The sequence below is a fragment of the Zonotrichia leucophrys genome, chromosome 12 (assembly GCF_028769735.1).
Source record: "Zonotrichia leucophrys gambelii isolate GWCS_2022_RI chromosome 12, RI_Zleu_2.0, whole genome shotgun sequence".
Taxonomy (NCBI): Eukaryota; Metazoa; Chordata; class Aves; order Passeriformes; family Passerellidae; genus Zonotrichia; species Zonotrichia leucophrys.
Genome location: NC_088182.1, coordinates 8597581 through 8615827, shown reverse-complemented (window position 1 = coordinate 8615827; position 18247 = coordinate 8597581). Strand labels below are relative to the sequence as shown.

The 18247-nt window shown below is 44.9% G+C and overlaps 1 protein-coding gene across 1 annotated transcript; it reads right to left on the bottom strand.

Annotated features, from left to right (window-relative positions):
• Positions 1 to 644: 644 nt before the first annotated feature.
• Positions 645 to 17990, bottom strand: ACOX2 (acyl-CoA oxidase 2). Its single transcript, XM_064724134.1, has 15 exons — positions 17852 to 17990; positions 16897 to 17179; positions 15553 to 15715; positions 12824 to 12975; positions 12456 to 12563; positions 11658 to 11777; positions 11066 to 11181; positions 10496 to 10668; positions 9275 to 9437; positions 8436 to 8626; positions 7139 to 7300; positions 6072 to 6177; positions 3913 to 4130; positions 2086 to 2215; positions 645 to 1372 (listed from the first exon to the last, which is right to left on the bottom strand). Exons 2-15 carry the CDS (start codon positions 17054 to 17056, stop codon positions 1310 to 1312), a joined length of 2025 nt encoding a protein of 674 aa, XP_064580204.1. The 5' UTR covers positions 17057 to 17179; positions 17852 to 17990; the 3' UTR covers positions 645 to 1309.
• Positions 17991 to 18247: the final 257 nt, after the last annotated feature.

Genomic DNA, 18247 nt, shown 5'->3' with positions numbered 1-18247 from the left:
AACACAGAGCATAATACTTGTAGCTGCTAACAGAGTTGCCTGGTTTGTCAGCACTTTGTGTAGTGACTTTATAAATAAATTCTTACTGAAGAATGCTTTTTCTAGTGATGTTCAAGTCACAGCACTCAAATTCTGTGGCTTAACTCATTTTCAAACAGACATTTCTACTTATCCTGGTCCCTTTGTCATAGTAATTAATAGAATTTCTGGTTATGATCTAACTTGATTGCAGCTGGGAGTAAGGGAGTTGGTATCTGTTTCATGGAGTGGATCCTGTTCTCCCATGAAGTTCTTGTCCCAAGTAGGTGGGAAGCTTTCCATCCCATATCTGGTTCTGAAGGCTGTCTTGGGGGCATTTCTCTGTCATATTTTGTCTCTTCCTGTTCATACATTGCAGGTTTTTGACTTATGTAATAAGAGGCAGCAGTGAGAGCTTTATTCTTGCTAAGAAGGAGGGAAGAGAAGCAGAACTGATGAAGCTCAGGAAAAGTTGTTTCTTTCTTGCAACACGTGGTAAGAAATATTTGTGTAAACTGGCATTGAATTATAATCACAAGATGTTCTTTGCAACACTTAATTTATGAGCAGATTAATGACTGGCCTGGATCAGCTTGCCCTTTCCATAATTATGAAGTATAATAATTAGAGAAGCAGTATTCCAAATAATAGACTTTATTGGAGCTCAAGATTTATAGAAACGAGCAGCTGTATTAATGGGAAGGTGAATTCTGCAGACTGGAGCTGGCATCAGCTTTGTCTGCATTTTCATTAGGCAGGAATATTCCAGTACTGAGCAAATCAAGAGCTATTTTAATTATCAAAACAGATGCATTTTCTAATATAGTTTCTGATGAAAGAGAACAACTTGTTCCTAAAAACAAACAATCACGATTTCACCCTGGATTTTTCAGTAAAGTTGGTTGGTTTGGGTTTTCTGAAGGCACTATATAGATACAACACACTGAGAGAGGGTTCACAGTGTGGTGGGGTTTTTTTCCCTCAATCATCATATAGTGGATTTAGAAAGAGAATAAGAAAGTCAGAGAGTTTTGATGCTGTCAAGGCACTTGAGGATAGAAAACAGTGAACCCTGGACCATTCCTCTAGATTGTCTCACAGCAGCAGGTACCACTCAGCGCTGTTGGCATCTGTCTAATTGCAAATGGCTGGCTGAGAATCTTTCATACTTGTTGTAACTGCAAGTAAGCAACTGATTATTAATTCTGATTAGTCATTACTGATGCTTCATAAATGTACTGCTGCACAAAGAACAGGAGGAAATGTGTCCCCTTCACTTTGAACATGTTCTTCATAATTTCGATAGCGTGTTGTGCAGAAGTGGCTTCAAATACCTCTCGTAGGCTGGGCTCATCTGTTCAGAAAGAGAATGTGGAAGGGAATTAATGGCAATTAAGAAGGGAAAGGCTGGGTTTTTTTCTTAAGAACAATCTCTGTAACACATAAAGCTGCACTACTTAAAAAACAACCAACAAACCAGCAGCTGCTTCAACTATGTGCAAGATCTTTTTTCCTATAATATGTGCTGTCCTTCATAACCAGCACACCACACTCCTCCCAAAGGGGACAGCATACTATTTAACCTCAGAAAATATGCTTGGACTTGAATGTTTGCTGAAGGCAAATTTTGTGTTCAAGTGTGGAATTTCAAAGGGATACCAATTACCACAGTAAAAACCCCACTCAAGGCCAAATGAGTTTTCAAACAGAGCAATACATATTTACATCACACAAAATTTTAACATTATTCCACAGTATGGATGAATTGAGAAAGGAAAGTGCTAAAGACCATGAAGGATCAAATTGCCTTGTTTAACACATACCCTTTCTGGTTAAACATATTTAAAACCCCAAGTTTTGCACCAGTAGAAAGCATTAGTGTATAGAAAATACCCTGCATTCAGTGCTGTTCCATAATATGTAAACAGACTTTAATTTTAGCTTATTCTGTACCATGTGATACAAAGAGGAATTAAAAGCTCTTGTCTCCTGTCTGTATTGCTTTGTTAGAAGAGAAGCAGTTTCTGCCCTGGCTGCTGGAGGTGCCCAGCTGTAGTTCATCCCTACCTGGTTGGTGGGTGACTTCTGAGCCCACTCGTAGAGGCGCTGGTAAACCTGCCCGTCGTAGCTGCCCAGGGCAGAGTTCAGGCTCTTGTCTGTGAAGTCAAAGGCGTCCACCAGTGGCACAGCATCCTTCCTGCAGAGCACAGGAGTGACATTCCTGTTACTGACAGGTGCTGCTTTGCAAGATGGGAAAATAAATCAAAGATAAACTTGGCAGTTTTCAGGTGTCTGCTGGAAAGCTCGTGCCAGTTTTCCTCTTATCTTTACTGGGGGGGGATCCTGCATGTTCTGATTCCTCAGAGACATCTCTAGGTGACCCTGCCTGACAGGGAGATTGGACTAGATGATCTCCAGAGGTCCCTTTCAACCCTAATAATTTTGGGATTCTGTGATGTTCTACTGATGCCCTGAGTTGTCTGCACTGCTGAGTGGGTGTTTGCAGGGTCTTCACCCTGGCTCCATCACCTGGGCTTCATCCCTAACTCAGGACACATGTCAGATTTTTTCTCAGTAGTCTCTGCCAGTTTGTTCTTTTGATTTTTGTCTTTCTTTCATTTTTCTTATGCTGTATGTGTGTCTTATAAATGGAATAAGATTCCTACTGGATTGATGTGAAGTTGCTTTGCTGATCTTCAACCTTCATCCACCTTTCAGTATTTCCATTATCTCATCATGAGGTGCTGAGCTCTTCTATTCCTATCTGTAACAGCAAAACAACCCTGACCCATCCAAGGGCCCATCTAGCCCAGGGGCCAGTATGGACACCAGAGCACAGGCAGCACCTCTTAAGCAGGAGATGGTTTCTTTTTCCTCATCCTTCCATCATCCTTGGGTGTTAGAAGTTGTGCTGGCTGCACCTCACACCTGAGGTACCAGGATGCAAAGTGGTTTGCTCAAATGTCAGCATTTCTATCTTCCACCTCCTTTTGGGGAAGAGCTGAAAGGGTTTGGGAAAGGCTGGGTTTTTGCTACAGACCAGGAAGTGGTTATATCCTTTCTACTAACTGTAAATATGTAAATACTCCATTATTGAATCCTGTTAAAAAGGCATGGACTAACACAGAAATTGCAATGAATTCCAAAGACAACATGTTAGGCTTTTGAAAATGTTATATTAAACTTATCACTTAATTCAGATTCTGTTATCAGGTCTGAAAACCTTTGTTGTTTGGCTCAGCCCTTGCTTATAGTGTGTTCTTGTTTCTTTCCCGGTGGTTTAGGTAGAATTTTAGATACAGTAGCAACTCCTCTGCACCATAAGTAACTATGTTCTAAACAAACAGCTGAACCCTTTGTCAAAAAGCCTCTGTGAGTGCTGTGGTAAGTGAAAACCTTAACTCAGAATTCACAGAGTTGGTAATAAATGGTGTAGAGCAGATGCATCTGAAGTAGTTGTAGGCAGGATTGTTTGGGTACCAGTTGCAGCTCAGCCATGGCAACAGAGGAGGCTGTATTAGCTGTGGCTTGAGCACATTTTGCAATGTGTGATGGGTTGCTGTGGCTGCCTCCTGCCAGTGTGCTCTGACTACATATTTTCCTGCTTTCACTCTACTGCAGATGGTAGAAAGTGTTCATGACTTCTTCATTTATAATTTAAGACTTTATGTTACAGAACTTTAAAGACTGCAGAGGACACTGGGGTCTGTTTTGCCACGAAAACAAGCTCTGAGTAGATGTTTCAATCAATTTCTAGTACTGCCAGGCACTGGAAATAAACACTGAATGAGGTGAATTGACTGTGGAGATGTTGCCATAGGTACAGCAGCACCCTTTTATATCCAGCCCAGGGATAAACTGGAGAGCTGTGTGTGTCCTGCCAGAGCAGCTCACCGAATGACAGCCAGGAGGTCCAGGTAGGCAGCTGTGACCATGTCCATTTGAGCTGCAGATGTGTATCCATCATGCAGGAAGGCCCCTGTGTTTGAGAAGATCCCGTGCAGTGCAAAGAGGTCACAGAGATGTTTCATAATCTTCTGGATGCCAGCCTTGGTCTCGAGTTTTTCCACAGTTTCTGCAAAGTTTTTCACTGCAATGTAGTGGCAGTGAGCCTGGAAAACAAATGCAATCAACAGTGAATGCACCTCAAACACTTTAGTAGGCCAAATGACTCAAATGTTCTTGCAAAGAATATAAAACCTTTTCATTTCCCTGGCACTTCTCCAGTCTGTATCCTTTGTTTGCTGGGTGACCAGGCCTTTCACATTCATGGCTTACAGCAACAGCAGAATTCAGAATGTGTAAACAGTCAACACCATGGTATTTGTAAACTCCAGAAAACTCTTTCAGAAATCATGCTGATACTTATTCTAAATAGTTCTGATCAATATCCCAAAGAGTTTCTGTGAAGGAAACACTTTGGAATGTGCTTGTGTTGTAAGTGAATGTTGGTTGTACATCAATAGGAGAAAACTTCTCATGGTACTTTGGGATCAGTGTCTGCAAGGCTTCAGCTCTGGAAACACCATTGTCAGAAGAACAACCAGATTTACCTTCCACTTTTGTAGTTGTAAGTAAACTGGTAATTTTGGGGTCACACCCCAGCAGAATGTCTGACCCACAACAGAATATTAGAGTATTATCAGAGGTGCAGAGATGAATTAATTAGGCTGATTCTGGCTACACTGACACTGCTGGGGGTGGCTGTTGGTGCTGGGATCTGTGTGGGCTCACTCCCCCACTGCTCAGTTCCCTTCCAGCTGCAGGTGTAAGCATGGCACACCTGCACTGCTGCTTTTCCTGGTGAAGCAGCAGAGGTGGAGGCCAGTGTGGAGTGCAGAACCTGCCTGAGAAGCTGAGTGGCCCTGAGTGGGCACTCAAGCAATTAACTCAAACAAGTAACCTGAGTGGAGTCTGCCCAGTGTCTGAGCCACTCAGCTGAGAGCTGGCAGGGGTCAGTTCAGAGAGCTGCCATGCCAGATGTGTGGGCAAATCTCCAGGGGAGGTATAGAATAAGAAGTAAATACAGAATTGCCCCAAGAAGGCAGCAGTATATCAAAATATTAAAGTTATGGGGAAAATTCAAGGGTTCAGAGACTTTTCCTGTCCCTAAAATACTTAAGAGACTTTGAGGGCCTGGATCCCATTTTCTGAAGAGTTTAGCAGCAGCACTGATGATACCACAGCCAGCCCTCTGCTTATGTTAGGCTCTTCAGAAATAGTTAACGTTAAAATTTGTGCATGGGATGCTAAATGGTGTTAAAAATAAGTTGTGGATGGGAAGGGAAGGCCTTCACCATAACTGTAGCAGAATTGCACTTTAATTGCATATTAAAAAGAAATTTGGTTTTTGGAGATACAGCACTATCAACAGATTTTGTTTTCATTAATATTTAGGGCTTTTCTCCCCTCTTTTCTGCTCAATTCTGTATTAATTCACCCTTGTTTTAAGGAACAAATGCTGCTGTCCCAATGCTACTTCAGCTGAAAGCATCTCTTTCAGCATCTACTACTGCTGAAAGATAAATTTGATTTATCTTTCAGCAGTAGTTAACAGTGCACTTATCACTGGTTTTCACTCTTTTCCCTGCAGTTGTCTATCCAGCAGATGGAAGAAGTACCAGGCATGTTTCATCCTTTGCTGTGACTCCACCAGCTTGCAGTGGAGTGGCTTTAGGAAGACCCCTCTGGGCACCAGAAACGCTGGATTCTTATAAAAAGATGAGTGTGGGCTGGAGATGGGGTTTTGTTGCAGGATATGGGAGGTCTGATTCTGCCAGTAGTGGCAGCATAATTGTGAATGTATTTTTCCCCCTTTCATTTCTCCTAGTCTTTTTCTACCTGGCCTATACAGACAGCACATTTTTCAGGTAAGGAATTGCTTCTTAATACAACTTTTCCACCATGCAGACCACAGTGACAGTGTTTGTGGTGTCTCTTAGATGCCAACAGGAAACAATAAACAGCTCTGAGGCTTTAAGCTAATCATGCTATTTCTGTTGCATATTGTTTCATAAAGACAAACATCAGATAAGCAGATAAATTTTGCTAACCTTTGCAGCCTGCACCAGCTGCACTGTGCACTGGTTCCATGCATCATGCTTTTTGACTCCAGACTGGATCAAGTCCTGTAGTTTTGCTGCTGTGCTGCTTGTGAGCCTGGAAAATGGAAAAAGCACAAAGCATCTTGTATGTGCATCCCACATGCATGAATTTGCACTCAGGAGTTGTGTGTGACTGAAGTGCAAACTGGCATTTCTGACATCTGGAGTTACCCACACTCAGTAGGAATGAACTTAGATTATGCAAAATCTAAGTATAAATTGTGAGAAGAACCCAGACCACCCTGGTCCTGAAGGATTTCTGCCTTCTCAGCTTCCAGGGTAATTTACCAGGGGTTTGGCTGAGCCTTTCTTGGGTTGTTTGTGTGTAAGGAGAGTTTGCAAAACAAACAGTAATACTGGACTGCTGTCACATTATATTTCTCCTTTTCTACACAGGGATTCAAATCCTGTTCCCATTGAGGAAGCTTTTTGATGAGTGGCTGTTTTTACACTGGTTTCAATGACAGCAGGGTTGTCTTTTTCCCTGACTTTCAGAGGTGGCACCTATACAGCCCATAACTGTGTACATAATTCTGAGACCACTCATGTTATGATTTTTGTTTATGTTGAGTTGCTGAATGTGTGTAGTTAAAAGGCTACAGACAGAATGAGGGGCTCTGTTCTTGCTGTGGTGTAAACTGAAAATAAACATAGATTTCTCAGGTATGTGAAATTTTAAGATTCCAATAGAATTTCCCAGGGTCCAATAAATATTTTACTGGATGGCAACTCAGTGATGTGGTCTGGGATTTACTTTAATAGTGCCACCAACTCTGTGAAATGTAGTTGTTTGGTAGCACATAGCTTAAAAACTTCTGAGTGTGGAAGCTTCATACTGAACATCTGACATGGCTGTTAACCCTGTGTAGCCTTCCTTTCCTTTTCAGGAACAGATGGCACCAAACATAGTTTAACTTATTTTATTTTACCTCCCTTTAAAGCAAGGAAGAAGCCGAGCTCTTAACACATTTCTGATGTCAAAGAGAGAAATTCTGTGTCCCATCCTCTGTACTGACCTGACTGCCACGTGTTGATAGGCCTCAGTGTAAATATCTGGACTGAGAAAATCCAACTTGTTCTTGGCTGGACACTTCCCATGTTTCACTGCAGCCAGATAAGTGACAGATGGTGGCACAGGCTGGCCAGCACTGGCTGCCATGAAGCACTTAATCAGGAACCTGGGAAGAGGTAACAGTCAGAGCAGGGCATGGTGCTGATCTTGCAGCAAACAGACATGCAAAAAGTAAAGTGGGCTCAGGTGAGGAGCAGCAAGGTGTGACCCATCCCATGAGTGCCCCAGAATGGACTTGAACGAGTAATGACCTTTGGTTTTGTGTGTTACTCACAGTAACCTGAGCTGTGGTGAGTCTGTCTGCCTTATTAAATAGTACAGCAATCCATAATGATATTTTTTTCAGCAGAAACTTGCTGTGGCTATTGGCAGTCTCAGCAGTGTAGTGATTAAAATACATTATCAACTTTGCAACCTGAGTCTCAGTGCTCTGGAGCTTTAATGGTGATTTGGTCTTACCCTCTGTGATCCCCAACACACAGTCACATTATGTTAACACATGAGACCCTTGCAGAGAGTTTACAAGGAGCATTCCCCACTCCCTTAGTTTTTTGGTACCTCTGCTATGGGCTAGACTGACCAGGTCTGGAATTAAAAGGTTACAGCATTTCTCTTGACTTTGCTGTTGATCTTGCAAAAAGGAGTAATGAGTGCAGAAATGTCTGCATGGCAGCACAGAGCTATGTGGTGCTCTAACCCTTGGAAGTGCCCTGGTTTTCACTTTCTAGTAAAAACCAACATTATTAAAAGTTCAAGCAGCTGTAGTTTCTTCTGTATTTCATCTACTCTTGATAATCATGAGTCTGTGTGTTTGGAGGAATGTGATGTTCTTGGAGCATGACTCAGCCACTTTCAGCATCCAACAACTTTGCTTCCTCTGAATCAACCCCACTTTACCAATATTGCATTACATGGCACCATTTGTCACATTGGTTGCTTAAAAAATTACCCACAAAACTTTGACAGCAATACCTTTGCTGTGCTACCAGGCAAAGAGGAAAATGAGGTTATGCAGAACAGCACCTGCATACGTCCCCAAACCAAAAATAGAAGAGATAATCCAGTTCCCACACACTTCCATGCTTGTTAGACTGAAGGCATGAATAGTTTATATCCTGAGCTGTATTTTTAGATGGTGCTGTGAGAAAGGAGTAGCTGGTTTTACTGGTTTTGGAGAAGAAGTGGTAAAGGCTGAATAAATGAGGGGGCAGGCTTTTAGATGAACATATTTGAATTGTTACCTGGCAGTTTGCAGGAGCAAAATGGTGTTTTCCCCTTCATAAATACAAGAAGCAAGTATTTTGGTATACAAGGAAGGCAGTCCACTCAGCAGGGAGTAGCCATGGCCCCCACAGGCTCGGAGACAGATCTCCACTCCTGCTGTGCAGTGCTGAGTGATCATGGCTTTAAAACCTGAAGATAATGCATGGAGCTGTTAAAGAAGGAGAAAAAAAGCAGAGTATTACCAGTGGAATCCTCAGAATAAGTTCCTTTTTTTTAATTTTGTGCAATATCTGGGCATGAAATCCCTGTCAGGTTCCCCTTTGAATGCTGGTAGCACCCAGTTCCCTGAGCCTGACCTTTGGTGTCTCTCTGGGATGCTGCACATGCTCCTGCTGGGCACACTGTAGTCAGTTTATGCATTTTTGGATTTCTCTCAGCCAGTTCTGGCTTTTGCCACCTTTGTTCAGAATGTGTTTTCATTTCAAGCACTTAATTGCAAAATATTCTGTTCTGTTTAAAAAGTCCCATTTTTGGTTTTGGCTCAGATGTACGAGCATGCGCGCTGGAGCTGAAGTTGTGTAATAACACTTTGTGCCACCAGCTACTTGGAACGAGGTTCTGGACATGCTTTTCAAGGACTTTTCACTCTGCAATGGTTCCCAAAACAAAAAGTTTGGGGTGGTACAGTGAATGCTGCTGCTGACTGGTTGCAGATCTGGGACACGTCATTGGAGCAATTAGTGCTTCCTCTTTCTCCAGTTCTCTAGTGGTGAGAGGAATGCTCGTCCAATTTGCTACAATCCTTGAACATTTAGGGAACAGAAGTTCTGTATGAGTTAATCCTGCTCCAGCTCACCTCTGGCAGCATGTCAAAGTTCTTCCTCTGGATCTCTCTGTACCCCTTGTCGAATAGCTCCTGCAGGTAGTCATTGGTGAAATGAAAGGCATAGGCTGCTGCCAGCTGGGGCAGCAGTTTCTCTTGCTGAGTCTGGTAGTCAAGGATTTTTGCTTCTTGTTCCCTGTTGGAAGACAGCTGATGAAGCAGGGGGAGTGTGGACATGGGCATAGCTACTGTTACTTCACCTGCTGCAGAATGAAAATGGCGTTTTTCATTACCAAGAAGCAGTGTGTGCACAAGACTGAGCTGACAGTGTGGCAGCAAATCTGTCCAGCTTGCTGAGCTGTTGGAGAAACAACCCCTAAAAAGCCTAGCAGTGTAGAAAAGGCTCTGTGTGGTCAGTCAGTACAGAGGGCAACAGAGACTGCAGGAGAGGATGAGAGTGAGGCCTTCAAGGACAGCAAGTTGTTAGGTGCTCCAGAAAAGGCAGTGGCATTGCACCTGATAAACTTTGCCTTTTTAAATGGAATCTTTGTGGCATAGAAATATTTCCCTGAAAATATTTGAGTCTGAATTATTTTAAGTTTTCTGAGCTGTTTTTGGATGTTCTTTATCACTTCTGTGGTTGGTACATTTAGGACTTCAATCACTGGAATTGGTTATTACAATAGTTCATTCTGCTGTGCTCTTCTGTTTGGTTTGTGTTTGAACCGAACTGTGTTATCACTAGGATCTTTCTGCTTTTGAAAGGATATTTGAATGGAAATCTTTGTAATCCATTCAAATTAACATACTTCTTTAAAAATAATGGGGATTCAACACTGAATACAATTCAGTGATTAAAGTTTGAATATTAGATTTCTGGATGTTGGAAGGTATTTTAATGTCGCATTCATTAGTAGGGCACTATGGAATAAGAATTCAGCAACTTGTCCATTTTGTCTGGATTCTGCTCAGTTATGGGATTACAGGGGAAGGCCAGTTAGAATAAGTTGCCTGTGTGAGCCACTGACCTATTCAAAGTATGAAACTTATCTTGGAAAAAACTGTAAACATTCTCTTGTACTTTGACTGAAGCTCGTTAATGTAAATACTGGGGAAGCATGTTTATCATGCCCTGTCTGGGCCAGGAAATCAGCCAGTGATGGCCTGGAAGATAAGATGAAGAGAAGAAATACAGATTGGTGTGGGGGAACTGTCAGGGTACAGTCTCCTTCCCAGTGGGATGTGTGGCATTACCCAGGCTTTAGCTTGGACTGGCGGCGAACCACGGAGTAGCGGATGGCGATGGTGCACGCCTTCTGGAGGGGAGTCAGAACCTCGTCTGAAATGAGGGAAATGCGCACGGACGTCATCGTGAAATAATTGATCTGCTGGGAGCCCTGTCTTACATAGGTGCCATCTGGTCGAACCTAGGGTAGAGAGAGGCTGTCAGGTGCTGCCATAGTCAGTACTACTGTGGATGTGTAATTGCTATGCATGGAATAAAATGGATATAAAAATCCTTCACTGAATGTAAACAATGCTTTTATGGATGATGGATGAAATACATCCATTTGAAGAGACAAACTCTTACTGTTTGTGGCAGAGGTATGTTCTGCCTGCCCCATGATCCCCAGCTTCTCAATGTGGAATTCTTGACGCTGATTTTCATTTAGGATTCAGGTACCTTGTGCCCTTGGTAAAACCTCAGAGACTTGCTGACACTCAAAGGAAGATTTTTGTCCCAAATTTAGACAGGTCCCTGTTGTCTCTCTGGCTGTGGAATGAGAGTCTGACAGCAAGTTTGTGATGTGAGTCCACACATACCTCGCAAAACTTGCTCAGCATGTTCTCCCTGGGGACGCGCACGTTCTTCAGCAGGAGGTAGCCGTTGTCAATGTGCTCAAAATTCATTTTGGGACCGATATCTCCTGCAGTTACGCCTGCAGCAGGAGAAAACACAGCCTGCTTGCTTCCACTTGAACTTTTTCCTTCCCATTTTGTGTCAGGATGGGGACCTCTAAAGAAGGGCACGGTCAGCTCTGCTTCTTCCCCAGCAGGGGTGATCTTGCCCGAGGGGTGAAACAGGCATTAGAATGCCTTGTAGTAGTTTGTTTCCATGATCCATTGATGGATGGATCTGTGCTGGCTGGGGTCAGAACTGAGGTGTTAATGCAGAGGTGCTCAGAGCAGCCCAGGCTTCTGGTTATGTCAAGGGCTAGGTCTGGATATGGCTGAAGATATGTTAAATTTCCCTTCAGATCAAAAGGTTGGGGTTAATGATAACTGCACCTTGGCTATCTCTCTTGGCTTGGTTTTGGCAATTATAACTTGCCCTGGGCCCAATGTTTTAGAAAACATTTAAGGGCAAAATAGGCAGAGCACGTGCACAAGTGCTGCAGTGTCTGGGGTTATTTACCTGGGCAGAGGGAATGGTCCTGAAGGCTGCGTATCTGCACGATGAAGGGATGGATGCCATAGCACTTCCCATGGATGTACAGCTGGGCAAAGACCACTGTGTGGGTGGCTGATCTTCCCACTGTGAGAAGAAAAACAGCCCCATTCCCTCAAGACAAGGTACAACACAAACACAGTTAAGAGAGATGAGTACTAATTATGTGTTGGGTCTTAGGTATGGGTCAGCACAACCTAAATCAGCCTGCTCTTAGCTCTCAGAAGTTGCACCATCATTCTGCCTCTTGCTGCCCATGAGGCTTGGATTAACAGTTTTGTAACAGAATATGAGAAAAAATAAACAGTTTGAGCTAATAGTAGTGGTGAGAGTGGGAAGTGCTGTGGCTGTTGCAGTGACTCCAGTTATTTTCTGTGAAATACCTTCCTGAAGGGAGCAAAGAATTTCACACTTGAATCCTTTATGCTGAGACTGTCTGATGACTCGAATCCTTTATGTGATGACCTCCCTGCAGTTTTTGGTTGTCTGAGTATTATTTAAAAAGAAGAGAAGATTTATTCCTACAGAGTAAAAGCTTTCCTGAGTGAAGTTCTTCAGCCTGCAACCCAAAGGTTTTTGTAGATGATGGTGGCTCCTTTGTGGTGTTTGAACTTGGACAACCTCCTTTCTCTTACTTGCTTGTCCATGTGAGTATCTTTTATTGAAGTCTTCTGCTAGCACCTGGACCCTCAAACACAGAACTTAACCAGGGTAGATGGAGTAACTGAAGGAGGCAAAAACCAAGATATTTTGTGTGGTACTTACTGTCTCCAGGCCACCACTTCATGGCAGAGATCTTTGGTGTGTTCAGTATAAACTCCTGAGTAGCAGTATCAAAGACTGCTGTTGTTTCCAAACCCTGAAGATAAGTGCCTTTAAAAAAAGAAATAAAAAAGTATCTATCTATGTATCTATTTCCTGGTATATCACAGGGATGGAGAGAGCAAAGGATCCCTGGAAGCTGGCTGTGGGTACTGTCAGGGTTTTGTGGTTACCCTTCTGATGAGAACCATGAACGAGAACCCAACTACCCCTGTCCCAGTAAAGGATGGACAGTGTGGAGTCAAATTCCCATGGGAATCTGGGCTGCAGGCTTGTGTCATAGAGAAAAGCTGTTTTCCCTGCAGCCTTACCGTGCCCCAGTTCAGTCTGGGCGTAGCTCCCAATGAGCTTGTGCTGGGTGGCGAGAGGAATCCACTTGGCAACCTGTCTGTCCGAGCCCAGCACTGAAATGCTTCTCATGAAGACGCGGTGAAGGAGGAACGCGACATCTCCTGACAGGGCCCTGCAGAGAAGGCACAAGGGCAGCGTTTCAGGGCATGGAGTCCCAGGCATGTGATGAATGAGGCAGTGGCACTGCAGTGGTCACCAGACAGTACCACCTGCTGCCTTCTGCTTTCTGCCTTGTCATACCTTGCCCAGCACCCAGCATCAGCACAGTGTTGCAGGAAGAGTGCCCTTCCAAGCTGCTTTTGTCTCTTTTTTTCATAACAGAGTTTGCATATGTGTTGCTTGCTCATTTCACTTGGTCTTGAAGGAATTATCTGTTCTGAGTAGCAGATGCTGAGCTAAAAGCACAACCCAGCTCCAGAGCTCCTGACACTCTGTGAGCATTTCATATTTCTATTTTACTTCAGAGGATTTTTTTTTCTTGATTATTTAAGTCAGATTTTGAAGCTGAACTAAAAAGAAAGCACAAAACAGCACCCTACTTGAAAAACCCCAAACCCTAGCAATTTCCTGTGAGGCATATTAGACTGAATTACTCATGTAGGTATCTGGGACCTGGATCTCCTGAACCTTCCCATTCCCATTCTGGAGAAATACCATGGTATGTTTGGTTTGTTGTTGTGCTTTTTGCTGTTTGTTTGCTGCCTTTTGCAGTCAGTGAACAATACTGGGTTCATGGAGATTTGTCCCAAATTCAGATGTTATTGTCTTGTAGAAAAATGAAAATACATCCAAGTAACCCCTGGTCCTTCACCATCACCATCTGCATACATTAAAAAGCACTATTCCAGAAACTGTGTATGGGAACTTGGGTACAGTGATTTCCATGGTGCAAATGAGAAATTTATTTAAGCTTTTTTAGTGTGTGAGAAATAATAAGAAAACATGAGGAATATAACTATATCCCTCTTCCTGGGATTCCTCAGATCATGGCTGAATCACCTCACAGACACAGGTACATGTGCAAGTGAGTGCCTGTGCTGTTCTCAGCAGCTGAGTGGATGTTAGCACATTGCTTTACTGCAATGCTCTAGAGAGCATCTCCTTTCACATAGATACCTTCTGTTGTTAACAAATGACTCTGACCTTTCTTTTATACTGGCCCTGAGAGAGAATTAATCATGCTGAAACAGTGTGGGGGGGAAATATGAACAAAGAAGTTAAAGGAAAATTGCTTTGATTAACAGAAAATGACTTAATGAATCCTTGGCAGCCTGGCCAGAAATAATGTTCCTTTAGCTGCGATTTGAAAAGCTGGATTTTAAATTGTGTGAGTGATTCACTGTGCCTGGCACTGGGAGCCAGGGTTCTGTCATAGGAGCTTGGTGCTCACCTGCAGCTCCATCAGGCAAGAGCTGCCCTGCCAGACAGCTCTGCTCCGCATCCAGCAAATGGGACAGCTCAGGGCTGGTCCTGCTGCAGCCTTTGCCATCAGGGGGCCTGATAAAAGCACAGCTGGGCGGGATGTTTTTTATTCTGAGGGAGCAGTGGAGAGCTGCTTTTTAATGGGAATATAATGATCAGGTCCAAGAGCTCTTCATGGCACATTTCCCCCTTCATTAGTTGTGCTTGCTGTAAGTGGTGAAGAGCTCAGCATAAAAAATTATCATCTTTCATATGATGGGGTCAACTTTTTAGCAGGGCTGCTACCACAGGGCAAGGGGTGATGGTTTTGAACTAAAAGAAGGCAGATTTAGACTAGACATAATGAAGAGCTCATTTTCAGTGAGCGTGGCGAAACAGTGGCACAGGTTGCCCAGAGAGCTGGTGGATGCCCCCTCTCTGTAAACATTCCAGGTCAGGCTGAACAGGGCACTGAGCAACCTGATCTAGCTGAAGATGTTGTTGCTCATTGCAGAAGGCTAGATGGACTAGATGACCTTTAAATGTCCTTTCCAAATCTAACTGTGCTATGAGTCTATGAAATGCCAAAAATTGGCTCTGGGTGTCAGCAGTGCTGTGTAAGGGACAGGCTTTGCCCTTCAGAGTGACACTTCTGAACTTGCACCTTCCTACTGGGAATGTGACCCCACCAAGCAGACAGCGTGCCCTGGGCAACAGCCAGCCAGGAACTGACTGAGCAAAGGGGAAAGGAGGGGCAAGCCATGGAAATGTGGAGCTCAACCCCACATGAAGTGTTGAGAAAACTTTTAAAGGAAAGGACTGTGAAAATACTTTATTCTCATTTACCTAAAAACTAAGGTGGGTTTTTTCCTTTTTTTTCCTTTAATAAAATATGTGTTTCTTAGATACACAAAATGTAATCTTTAATTTATTTAGAAGTCAGTAATGTAACTGAAACAGCACCACTTCCAATTCTAGTTATACATTTAAAAATGTCTAAGGGATGGTATGTGAGCTGCAGCACAAGTAATGAGGTTGTTGAAGTGGAAATCTCATGTTGTGGTTGTGAACTGCTGTGATCTATCACACTGTACCCATGTGCTGCTCTCTGAGAAGTTCCCAGTCATGTACCCCCATTTTCTCTTTTCCCAAGTGTGATGCTGAATTAAAAACCTGCAGCACATTTTTATCCAAACCTAATCTGTCAGCTGTTAGCCTTTCCCAGCATTTGCTAAAGCTGATTATTTAACAAAAAATTAGTTGTACATAGAAAAAAAAAAGAAATCACCTGTAAATGTACTTATATTCAGGTCCATTCTCAGTCCATCCCATCTCGTGCATCTTTTTCTGGAGATGAACAGCCTTCCTGACTGCTGCTTCGTACCTCTCATTCTGGGTCTGGAAATACTGATTTTCTCTGCTAAATATAGGGTCAGATTCGATGGCTTCCACTGCAAAGCAACACAGAACAGTTGGTTCTCCTGGGGCTGGGGAAGTGCAGGCAGTGCCTTAAGCCATGTTCAGGAAGAGCAGGCAGGACTGGACTCATGGATACTGATGCTGTGATTTTTAGGGTGCTTGCAGGCAGGTTTTGTTTTGCCAGTTCTGGCTGCCATGGCTGTCACATCTAACTCTGAAAAGCAGCAGGTTTGGGGAAGCACAAGGGGAACTGAGTGAGCCTGAGAGAGGGAAATGGTGGTTCAGTGGAAATGGGGACCCTGCAGGGTAAGGCACCCTCCCTGGTCAGGGTGGGAGAGGTGACTTCTGGCAGAAGATGCCAAGGATCCCTCTGCCTCCAACTGCTGTGAGGGCAGTGAGGGCTGTGGTGAGCTGCATTTTGACCAGGCTGTGGTGAGCTGCACTAGCCAGAGGGTGGATTATGGCTGGAGCCTGCTGGGTGTCCTGCTCGGGATGTTACCAGCCCATTGCACTGTTAGAAAACAACTCATAGTCACTATTTCTGTGTCAGCTTGAACACTCCCCTTGTCCATTTTGCCTTAAAATCTTGAGTCTATTGATGTGGAAGGTTATACTGAACTCCAGTGGCACTGTGAAGAGGCCAATCCCAGTGGCTGTGTTGTTTTTCTCTGGTAAGTGTAATATGGATGCAGTTACAGAGACAACAGTGAGAGTTTTTTCCCTCTATTTCTCCTGAGCAACAGTCATTTTTTGGCACACCCATCACGAGTGAGAGCAGCTCAGCCTGGTTGAGCCAACCCACGCATGAAATTCCCCACCTGGATGAGCCCAATGTGCCAAGGAGGAGAGCTGGCTGTGGTTCACACGTGATGTGCATTTCTGCACAGCAGCACCAACCCCTGCACGCATTGCCCTCACACATGGATCCCCGACCCCCAGTTCTTGTATTCCAGTTTAACCAGTCTTGCCAGAGACAGGGGATGGGAGCAGGCAGGAGGAAACGCTTCAGACAGCAGGAGTGGCTGCGGAGGAGTTGCATTGATTTACATGAAGAGAAGACTCCAGCTCCACACTCCCACTTTTTAAAGAGATGGGGGATAAGCAAATGCCCAGGAGCACAAACCCCACTGTGCTGCAAAGGAGCAGCAGAGCAGCAGGACACAGGCATGGCCTGTGCCAGCCCCCAGCAGGGGCCTGTCTGAGGGTCACTCACCCACTGCCCTCCGAATCCGTGTCTGCTCGGCGCCGCCGTCCAGCAGGGCCGTGAGCCTCTCCACGCAGAAGGAGGCCGTCTGCCGCTCGCTGCCGAGGTCGGGGTTCACGCTGCCGAGCACCGAGCCCTGAGAGTGCTTGCTGGTCTCCAGCAGAGCCATCCCGGAGCCTGCGCTGCTCTGCAAAGGGACAGGGCTCCTCTGGCACTGCCACCCGTCACTGGATGCCTGATGGAGGCGTTGGCACAGCGAGGATGGTTTTGTAGGTTGGCCAAGTTGTTGCACCTGCACAAGGGTTGTGTGAGTATTTAGGCACACCTCATTGCAGTAGACAGTGGAGATTTATGGCACTTCCAGGAACTCAAATTGCAGGTTTCATGGCATCTTTTACAACATAAAATATTTTTCTTTTCCCAGTCTGTCCCCAGTATTCCATGAAAAGTTAATGCTGCAATATCCCACTGCTATGTGTTAATGTTTACAGGAGTTTCTGGCCCAGGACTCACAGGCACTGGTGGCCTTGCCTGTGCTGCCTCTGTCCTTGGGGCTCAACCCCTAACCCATGTTAGTGAGACTGGTAGTTGCAGGACACTAGTAAAAACAAAACCGTAGTGAGTAGAAAACAAATCAGATTTTTCCTTCGAAAAGGCTGCTGCCTTTCCAAGCATCAGATTACTTTAAGAAATACAAACTCTGGAAAACACTGCAAATGTGTTATTAATTCCTGCTTTTTCTGATATTCAGGTCTTTAGTCCAAGGTGTCTTGGTGCAGGGAGAAAAGCCCCGGGGCAGCGCGGCGGGCACCCACGGCCGGGGTAACCGGGGACTGCCCTTGAGCCGTCACTGGAGCGCGGGGCTGGGCACCGGGGCCGCCTCGGCCTCAGCTTCCTCTTCCGTGCGCCTCCGGGAGGAAAACGGGATTCCTTTCTCTCCGTGCAAACGCAGTCCCCCACGTACCTCGTCTCAGGCGTCCTCCGTGGAGCCGTCCGGCTGCTGCCTCCTGCCTGGGCCGCGGCTGCCGAGCCCTGTGCGGGGACCTTGTCCCCGGAGCCGGCGCCGCGGGCCGCGGGTGTTCCGGGGAGCGCTGACCTCTGCAGGCAGGAAAATCCCACAGCGCTCGGAGGGCTCCGCGCTTCCAAACGGGGCTGCTTGTGTCCGCTAAGGGCAGCTGGCGCCTTGGAGATTGCTCTTCCAGCTCTGTCCCCGAATGGACACCCTGCCCTTTTTCTGGTGTTTTTAATTTGGTTTATTGTTTTCCTAGCCTGCTCCGGGTGGAGAGCAGCACGCTTGGGGCTGGCGCTGCTCCTTGCTGGGGGTTTGACGTGCTCAGCGTTTCCCCAGCTGTGTCAGGAC